This window comes from Scylla paramamosain, chromosome 11 (genome assembly GCF_035594125.1).
Source record: "Scylla paramamosain isolate STU-SP2022 chromosome 11, ASM3559412v1, whole genome shotgun sequence".
Classification (NCBI taxonomy): Eukaryota; Metazoa; Arthropoda; class Malacostraca; order Decapoda; family Portunidae; genus Scylla; species Scylla paramamosain.
The window spans coordinates 11,731,777-11,741,971 of NC_087161.1; the positions used below are offsets into that span (position 1 = coordinate 11,731,777).

Genomic DNA, 10,195 nt, shown 5'->3' on the forward strand with positions numbered 1-10,195 from the left:
CCTTGCTGGAAAAGCTGTATAATGGCTTGTTATTGTTGTTACATTAGGCTCGCGATGATATAATGACCCTCATGGGCCCTGGTGAAATCCTGGGAGGCTATCACAGAAAGATACATGAGAGGCGGATGACAGCTGGTTACCGTGATGGAAGGATACCTGAGGCTGCCAGGTGGAGTGTTGTGACTACAGGCCGATAGTTGGGAGCATAATGCAGTTCGGCGGGAGTGGAATCACGGGCAGTGGAGCAGGTGGTGCTTGATGGGGCATCGGTTTTTGTACAAGGGTTTCGCCGTGTTCGAGGTTTGTGACTCGCTCTCCAGTAGCAGGCAATGAAGGGGCATATGTATAAAATTCTATATGTAGACTAGGAGACATAGAAACAGACTGGGTGAAGAGTGAGAGAGGAGTTAGGCAGGGCTGTATATTGTCACCAACCCTTTTTAGCCTGTATACAGAGGAGCTAGCAGCCAGGATGAGAAGAATGAATGTAGGGGTAAGTGTAGGGAATGATAAAGTATGTGTGCTCCTTTATGCAGATGATGTAGTTGTTATGAGTGAATCGGCAGATGAGCTTCAAAGTGTGTTGGATGTGGTGGATAGCTATGGTAAAGACTTTGGAGTAAGGTTTAGCAGTGAGAAAAGCAAAGTAATGATTGTGAATAGGTCAGAGGATGAAAGTAATGTGGTATGGAGACTTGGAGAGAATGAGTTGAGACAGGTGCAAGAATACAAGTACTTAGGGATGTGGATGAGTCCTAGTGGGTGTGCAAAGGTAAAGAATGAAAAGATATGTATGGTAAACCAGTGGGTAGGTCGATTGGGAAGCGCGGCAAGGATGAGAGCAAGTAAGTATGATGTGTTGAGAGAAGTGTGGAAGAGTGTGGCTGTGCCATGTATAATGTATGGTATGGATGTGATTGCATGGAATGAAAGTGAAATTGATAAGTTAGAAGTGGGCCAGAATAGAGTAGCAAGGATGGCACTGAGTGCACCGAGGTGCACAGCAGTTGAAGCCTTGAGAGGTGACATGGGATGGAGCACCTTTAGAGAGACTCACAAAAGCCACACTTAGGTACAAGATTAGGCTTGAAAGAATGGGTGATGCAAGAATAGCAAGGAAGGTGTACCTGTGGAATGAAAGTGGAAGCAAAAGGAGGAAGAGATGCATGAGAATGACAGACAGGAATGGATTGCAAGTTGTGTGGGCGATAAGAATGGCAGGGAAGAATCAAAATGAGTGTGAATAGGTGGTAACAAGAGGAGACAGAGTGGGAGCCGAATGGGATGTGAGAAAATGGAAGAATGAGATAGACAAAGAAGTGAAATATGTGGGACTGAATGAATGGAAGAATGAAATGGAAAGAAAGAAGACCCTGGAATGGTACAAGGAGAAAGAGGCCCCGAGGTATGAAAGGTGGTATGATGGAAGCCTGGGCGGTGATCTTCTCTTCCGAGCGAGGGCACAGTGTATGGATGTGAATGCAAGGAGTTACAGGTGGTCTGAGTCCCGCAGCAAAGTGTGCCAGATGTGTGACATGGGAGAGGATGAGACGGTGGAACATGTGGTGCTGGAGTGTGTGAAGTATGCCAGAGACAGGAATGAGATGATGCAAGTGATACTGACTGAGTTAGGGCATGATAGGAATGAAAGAGTGGAGAAGTTGCTGGACTGTGTAGAGAGGCGAATGAAAGGATGATTGAGGCGGTGAAAGAGTTTCTGGAGAGAATGTGGCGTGCCAGATGTATGAACAATTAGGATAGAGGATGCTGTTCGTTTCTCTTTTTTTTTTTTTTCCCCTTCTACAGGAGTTGCTGATCCAAAGGCCTGGCTCAGGAGTGATCCTGTGCCACCTGTACCATCAAGATCAAGATCAAGTTGTATACTAATGTGAGGCCATTTCTTTTTCTCTTATTTTTCAGTTCTTGTGATGATCATTTGAAATATATATATATATATATATATATATATATATATATATATATATATATATATATATATATATATATATATATATATATATATATATATATATATATATATTAGGGTGTTTGAAAAAAAAAGAACTTTCGAATTTTTCAGCTGTATGTCGCCCTCATTCCTATCAAATAATGCAATGTTCACACAAAATTTTGAGGAGATAGCTCAATATTTAGGAGTCGCTCAAAAAGTTGAAATAGGTGCGGGGACCTATTTCGGCAACGTAATTCGCATACGCCGGGGTAAATCGAATATTTTCATTTAGCAACTAAAAAAATTAATAACCATGTAGATAGATGCAAAATATATTGGCAAAAGAGATGCATACATATAAAAACCATTAAAACTAAGCACTACCAAAATTAAACTAATGAAATAAGACTCTTTAAACAAAGGCAATAAATCATCATCATTTTAAAGCTGATTTTTGGGGGAGTGGAATTTCCTTCCGGTGCTCTTGTACAACTCTCAAAAGAAACTGTCGCTGAACTTCATCTTTGGTAATAACCGTGATAAATTGTTGGATAAGAGAAATGGCCCGCTCAGCACAGTCATTCACAACCTTCAGCTCACGTGCTGCTTTATTGAAGTGACGATACGAATCATCGTGTTCCCAAGAAGAGTGATTCTTCGAAAGGAATTCAGGTTCTTCTGACAGAATCGCTGGAAATATCCTTTTATGTCTTCATTGTAAAAATTCTGAGAGGGAAGTCAGTGGCAAAAAAGATTTTCCATCGACCCTCTTCAATCCTTTTGGTTTCTCAGGACAAAACATATTGTCCACCATTTTCTGCTTTTCATCAGTTGAAATTCGATCGTCGAACATGGAAAGTCCCACAGCCTCCTCCGAAATGTACCAAAGATGACGTTTGAAAGCTGTGAAGGCAACCTTGGCAACTTTTTTATTTGGGATTCCCTGTTGCACGAGAATCATCATATCCATATCGTTCTTGGCAGCATAGGGACAGACTGGAGACTCATTTCAAAATGGCACATAGCACAGGGTGGTGAAGAGGGAAACATCTCGGAGTGCTTTCAGTTCACACTCCGTCAGAGAAAACTGATCCTGGAAGAGAATTTTGGTTTGGAGAATCCTTGGAAGAGATTTTGATACAATATAAACCTTTCCCCACCCATCTCGCATGATGGAAAGCACAGGGGGCACGAAAGGAAACTCCACTTGGTGAAACACCTCTAAGGAAGATGTAGGCAAGAGTAATAAGTTCTTGATAATCATCTCTTGTTGCAATTAACCTCAGGGCAACCTTAAGACGTCACATCGCTTCCTCATGAGGTATGGACCAATCACCCATGAAATTTGTTCAGATTTCTTTATCGTCCTCTCCTGCCTTGAAGTTTCTTATGTCGAGATTTCTCCACTGATCTTTAAAACATAAAAAGAGTGGGATACTTGGTCCGGAAGGACCTTAGGCAGAACGGAACACATCAGCAAGATCACATGTGATGCTGACAGGCCAACCAAACAAGCTCCCTTTGTGATTGCTCTTGAATTTTGATACAGGCACCTTGTTTCAAACCTGTGTTTGAGGCGGTTGTGTCAAACACAAGAGCCTTGATTTGCTGTGACAGGCCCCAATCGTTGATAGCAGACAGACATGCATTGGCTTGATCTGTTCCCGAACTGGATCTAATTTTGGGAACACCAAGGAGGAACTCAACACCATCTCCTCCTAAGGCAAGAATTGCAATTCTCTCAGCTTTCTCCCGACCAGAGCTTGCTACAGTTATGTCAAGCAATAGCTTTCCATACCAATGTAGAATGAGAGGTGGAAGAATTCATGTGGAAGACTTGTCGTTATGTCAACCTTGATGCCGGTCGCTGCTTCTTTACAGTTCTTCCGGTACCGGTAAGTTGTACTCAGAGACAAAGTGATTTGTTCTAAGTCAATGCCAGTAGACTTTGCTTGAGCCCCCAGCTGGTGCATCGCCTTCCTGTGAGACACCCCAGTACGATCCAGAGCCGCCGTGACCTCAGGTTTCAAGAAGACGTTCTTGGTAATTGATGGACTTGCAGACAGTGCATTCGACTTCATTCTTTTGGGAGGGTTGTGAATTCGAAAGGACTCATCTGTAGAGGACCCTGAAGACGAACTGGAAGCATCTAGTGTCAATGAGCTAATGGCTTTAAAGGTTGCTCGTTTTTCTGCCTCAGATTTCTTCTTTCGTTCATGTTCTTCATTTCTTTTCTTTTTCTTCTCAAGAGACTTCGAATGATCCATGTCAACTCCTGCCATGCTTGACTGGGAATGATCCCCATGTTGGCTCAACAAGAAGTCTCTTTCTTCTTCATTTTTCATCATAATCAGCGCATCTTTGTGAGCAACATCGAAGAGTTCATCTAAGTCATCACAAAACATTTGTTCCTTCATGCGTTGCATCTCTGAATTACACTGACAATTCTTCTTGAGACCTTCGTACTTCGTAACGAGGTCTTTAAGCTTCTTTTTAGTGTAAAACAGTGTTGTTGTAGGGATTTGGGCCTCCGTCCAGAACGAAAAAACTGCTTCCACAACCGCATTCACGCTCTCGGACTTTGTGCACTTCACGTTGAGGTGATGATAAAAGAAGTGACGAAAGACTCGGCTGTTTGATGGGAGTTGGGACCCAGTTATCTCTTCCTCAGAATGTCCAAGGAGCCAAACTGATGGTGCACTACGTGTAGTCATTTCAAAGTTAACCTGCAAGACAAAAAAAAGAGAGAATTAGGTGATGAGTCAATGATGAGGTATTTTTCTGTAAGGGCTTATAAAGTGAACAATTTGAGCGACCTCTAAATCTATTCAGATCTTTCTGAAATTTTGCACAAATTCATCTTATATGAATAGGAAACGAGGCAACAAGCAGCTCAATGTATACACGCACCTATGGTTTTGAAACACCCTAATGTGTGTGTGTGTGTGTGTATATATATATATATATATATATATATATATATATATATATATATATATATATATATATATATATATATATATATATATATATATATATATATATATATATATATATATATATATATATATATATATATATATATATAAGTGTGTGTGTGTGTGTGTGTGTTAGGTGTTGGCCATGTAGAAAGAATTTTTTTATTAAACATTCATACGATAAAACACCTTTTTCATTCATTAATAAATAAAATTATAGAGATATTACATATCCATGTACTGAAATACTCTGAATGTCAAGCCATATGTATTTGAAAACACACGTACATATTAGTCTCTCACATCTTATGTAAGTTTGGAGATGATTGGCTGTTCCCTGCCACCAGAACCCTCTGGTGGATACCAGCTGCAACAGCTCTTGTACCTTACCAGGTCGCTACTAAATCGTTCCTGAATAGCGTTTTACTAGCTTTGGTAGCCGCATGGTAACTTGGCCCTTGTAAGTGGGCCTAAACAGTAAGTTTGATGAATCCAAGCCCAGGTTCATAACTAATGTAGTTCTCACACCGCCATTACTTGTCAGTCCTCACTACACCACATGCTAGAACACACAGGGTTTGTCCATAGACTCATACCTTTATTTTGCTTGTTTTTTTTTTTTTTTTTTTTTCATGTCAGCTACTGCTGACAGGTTATTTTGTCACATTTTGTTTTTTTAATGCTTGCCTGCTGTCTTTTTTTTTCCTATTTTCATATATTTTGATTTTTTGTCTACTTAATTTTATTTTATTTTTTTTTACCCTTATGATGCTTTATGTTAAGGTGAAATACTGCAATACATGAAGAAAGAAGTCTGGTGTATCCTGCTTATCTTATATATATATATATATATATATATATATATATATATATATATATATATATATATATATATATATATATATATATATATATATATATATATATATATATATATATATATATATATATATATATATATATATATATATATATATATATATATATATATATAAGAATAAAAAAGACCCCACTTAAATACCAGTTGCCAGAGCAATGCCAAATACAATGAACAAATAGCAGAGAATAATTGTCATGAAATCTCCCTCTTGAAAAAGTTCAAATTATAGGAGAGAGGAAATACTAAAGCAAGCAGGAAGTTCCACAGTTTATCAGGAAAGTGATGAATGACTGAGAATAGTTTTTTTTTTTTTCTAGGAGGAACACAAAAGGGCAACAAAAATCCAATAAAAAAAAAAGAAAAAAAGCCCATTAAGATGCCAGTCCCAGAAAAGGGTTAAAAGCGGTAGTAAAAAATAGAAGGGTAAGGGTCTTGAAACCTCGCTATTGAAAGAATTCAAGTCATAGGAAGATGGAAATACAGAAACAGGCAGGGAGTTCCAGAGTTTACCAGAGAAGCGGATCAATGATTGAGAATACTGGTTAACTCTTCCATTAGAGAAGTGGACAGAATAGGCGTGAGAGAAAGAAGAAAGTCTTGTGCAGCGAGGCCGCAGGGGAATGGGAGGCATGCAGTTAGAAAGATCGGAAGAGCAGTTAGCATGAAAATAGCGGTAGAAGACGGCTAGAGATGCAACATTGTGGCGATGAGAGAGAGGCTGAAGACAGTCAGTTAGAGGAGAGGTGATGAGACGAAAAAGCTTTTGATTCCACCCTGTCTAGAAGAGCGGTATTAGTGGACCCCCCCCCCAGACATGTGAAGCATACTCCACACATGGACGGATAAGGCCCTTGTACAGAGTTAGCAGCTGGGGGGTGGGGGTGAGAAAAACTGGTGGAGACATCTCAGAATACCTAACTTCATAGAAGCTGTTTTAGCTAGAGATGAGATGTGAACTTTCCAGTTCATATTATAAGTAAAGGACAGACCGAGGATGTTCAGTATAGAAAGAAGAGTAGGATAGTTGAGTGTCACTGAAGAAGAGGGGATAGTTGTCTGGAAGGTTGTGTTGAGTTGATAAATGGAGAAATTGAGTTATTGAGGCATTGAACAATGCCAAGTTTGCTCTGCCCTAATCAGAAACTTTAGAAAGATCAGCAGAAGTCAGGCTTTCTGTGGCTTCCCTGCGTGAGATGTTTACTTCCTGAAGGGTTGGACGTCTATGAAAAGACATAGAAAAGTGCAGGGTGGTATCATCAGCGTAGGAGTGGATAGAACAAGAAGTTTGGTTTAGAAGGTCATTGATAAATAATAAGAAGAGAGTGGGTGACTGGACAGAACCCTGAGGAACACAACTATTAATATATTTAAAAGAACAGTGACCGTCTACCACAGCAGCAATAGAACGGTCAGAAAGAAAACTTGAGATGAAGTTACAGAGAAAAGGATAGAAGCTGTAGGAGGGTAGTTTGGAAATCAAAGCTTTGTGCCAAACTCTATCAATAGCTTTTGATATATGCAAGGCAACAGCAAAAGTTTCACCAAAATCTCTAAAAGAGGATGACCAAGACTCAGTAAGAAAAGCCAGATCACCAGTAGAGCGGCCTTGACGGAACCCATACTGGTGATCAGATAGAAGGTTGTGAAGTGATAGATGTTTAAGTATCTTCCTGTTGAGGATAGATTCAAAAATTTACATAGGCAGGAAATTAAAGCAATAGGACAGTAGTTTGAGGGATTAGAACGGTCACCCTTTTTGGGAACAGGTTGAATGTAGGCAATCTTCTAGGAAGAAGGAAAGGTATGTGTTGACAGACAGAGATGAAACAGCTTGACTAGGCAAGGTGCAAGCACGGAGGCACAGTTTCATAGAACAATAGTAGGGACCCCATCAGGCATTACTGTAAAATAACTGCATGCCACGGTATATAAAGTTATTATAAAGTCTTGCATGTTTCAGCACAGGGCTGGGTATTTTCGTAATTGTCTAGAGTCCTTTCCCAGGCCTTATTACTGGTCTATTATCGTACATATTTTTGCGTATACCTTTACATTCACCTAAAACGGAAATACAAGGTGTATCATGAGATATATGTGAAAGATTGGTAGAGAATAGACATATAATAAGGCCGGGAAAGAACTTTAGACAATTACCACTTTTTTTTTAAGACAAATTGCATAACATCCCAAAAATAACTTTTCTGGGTCAGTAAACTAATGTTCAATGTGAGGAATAACATTTAAGTTTGGCTAACTATCAAGGATGAAAGAAAAGGCATTACAGTAAAATAATTGCATGCCATATAATCCAGTGCTAGGAACATGTCAAGATTAGTTCCTAGTGTAAAAATATGTGAGTGCATGATTAATAAGGAGGGATGAGGGAGGGGCAGCCCCTGACACAGTTGAAGGTAGGTTAGGTGTGGTTAGTAATCAAGTGTGGATCCAAGAGCTGCTAATCTTACCAAACCTAACCTTACATAACCTACCGTCAAGTACCCCTGGGCCTGTCCCTTCTTCACCCACCCCATTATTATTCATGTGCACATATATTTAGATACTAGGAATTATTTTTGACATGTTTATAAAACTGTCCTCCTGATAATAATTTACTATACTGCTGGCTAAAAATCCTGACAGCAGATGTGATTTGTGTATGGATATATATATATATATATATATATATATATATATATATATATATATATATATATATATATATATATATATATATATATATATATATATATACATATATAAGAAACACCAGCTAAAGGCAATAAATAAAAAAAATAAAAAAAAAGAGAAAGCCCACTGAGATGTGGTCCCAAAATAGGGTCTGAAGCGGTAGTCAAAAATTGGAGGATAAGTGTCTTGAAACCTCCCTCTTGAAGGAGTTCAAGTCATAGGAGGGTGAAAATGCAGAAGCAGGCAGGGGGTTTCAGAGTTTACCAGAAAAAAAGAGATGATTGATTGAGAACACCTAACTTCATAGAAGCTGTTTTAGCTAGAGATAAGATGTGAGGTTTCCAGTTTATATTTTATATAAGAAAAGGACAGACGGAGGATGTTCAGTGTAGTAGAGGGGGACAGTTGAGTGTCATTGAAGAAGAAGGGATAGTTGTCTGGAAGGTTGTGTTGACTTGATAGATGGAGGAATTGAGTTTTTGAGGCATTGAACAATACCAAGTTTGCTCTGTCAATGGACAGACGGAGGATGTTCAGTGTAGAAGAGGGGGACAGCTGAGTGTCATTGAAGAAGAAGGGATAGTTGTCTGGAAGGTTGTGTTGACTTGACAGATGGAGGAATTGAGTTTTTGAGATATTGAACAATACCTAGTTTGCTCTGCCCGAATCAGAAATTTTAGAGAAATTCTAGATGTGGTTGTAGCGATTGCAAAAACAGTGGTTAATTTAGAAGGATCATTCAACTCCTGTGGCTGATATTTTTTGCCTATAGCAGAAAGATACATCTTATTAAAAATACATAAATAAATAAAATGAAAACTAATGGCTTATGATCTGCTTTTAGGACCATCGCAAGCAAGCGTCAGCAGGGTCTTGGAGCGTCTCCGCACTGTCTTGAGTGACAAATCAGTGCAGGAATCAGGATACTTCCTACACAACTGGTGCAAAGGAGAACTACACAACAGTTCTTTAAGGTGAAAATTTCCCATTGGTTATTGGAGCCACTGATGGTAAGATTAAAAATGTCTTTTGTCTTAAATTTGGTGTTATTGTTATATTCTATCACTATTCTAGTGATTTCACCTTTGAGTGAAAAGCATCTGACAGCTCCAAGCTCCTGTTAAGCATTAATAAAGTTTTCATGTCATATGTATACAGCATGTATATCCAGTGAAGGGTTGGTATATATATACTTACGATGGATATATACAGCTACTGTGTAATACGAGTATAATGTTACACCAGGGGTATGGGTGCGGGTGGCAGCACTGTTGGAGATGGCAGCACTGGGAGAGGCGAGAAGGTAGAGAGAGAGAGCGGAGACGCGTGGCCCGAGAGGAAGCGAGTATATGCTTTCCTGCTTTGGAAGTGTTTCCCTGCCTGTTGAGTGCCCTGTTGAGTGCCTGTTGTGCCCTGGAAGACTTGTGGTGCCCCTGTGAACTTGTAAAGCAGTGTACTTGCGGAGGATTTGTCAATAAACCTAGGAAATAGTGCCTGTGTTTTCTCTTGTGCCCCGGCCTCGTGTGTGTGTGTGTGTGTGTGTGTGTGCGCGCGCGCCTTGCCCCGGCGTTCAGAGTGTGACTTATTTGAGGCCCCGCTGCTCTTGTTTCTCGACCCGTGCCCGTGTGGATAACACGCCCGCCCGGAGTGAGGGGCGGGCGCAACAATAATAATTTAATAGTGTAGTCCAACTTCGGG

The 10,195-nt window shown here is 39.8% G+C and overlaps 1 protein-coding gene across 1 annotated transcript; it reads right to left on the minus strand.

The window, feature by feature from the left end:
* Positions 1-2,269: 2,269 nt before the first annotated feature.
* LOC135104954 (uncharacterized) lies at positions 2,270-9,825 on the minus strand. Its single transcript, XM_064012783.1, has 2 exons — positions 9,695-9,825; positions 2,270-4,677 (listed from the first exon to the last, which is right to left on the minus strand). Exon 2 carries the CDS (start codon positions 4,663-4,665, stop codon positions 3,724-3,726), a length of 942 nt encoding a protein of 313 aa, XP_063868853.1. The 5' UTR covers positions 4,666-4,677; positions 9,695-9,825; the 3' UTR covers positions 2,270-3,723.
* Positions 9,826-10,195: the final 370 nt, after the last annotated feature.

Bases quoted from the DNA above. Each gene is read 5' to 3' on its own strand.
- LOC135104954 (XM_064012783.1), bottom strand. From the start codon at position 4,665: ATGACTACACGTAGTGCACCATCAGTTTGGCTCCTTGGACATTCTGAG.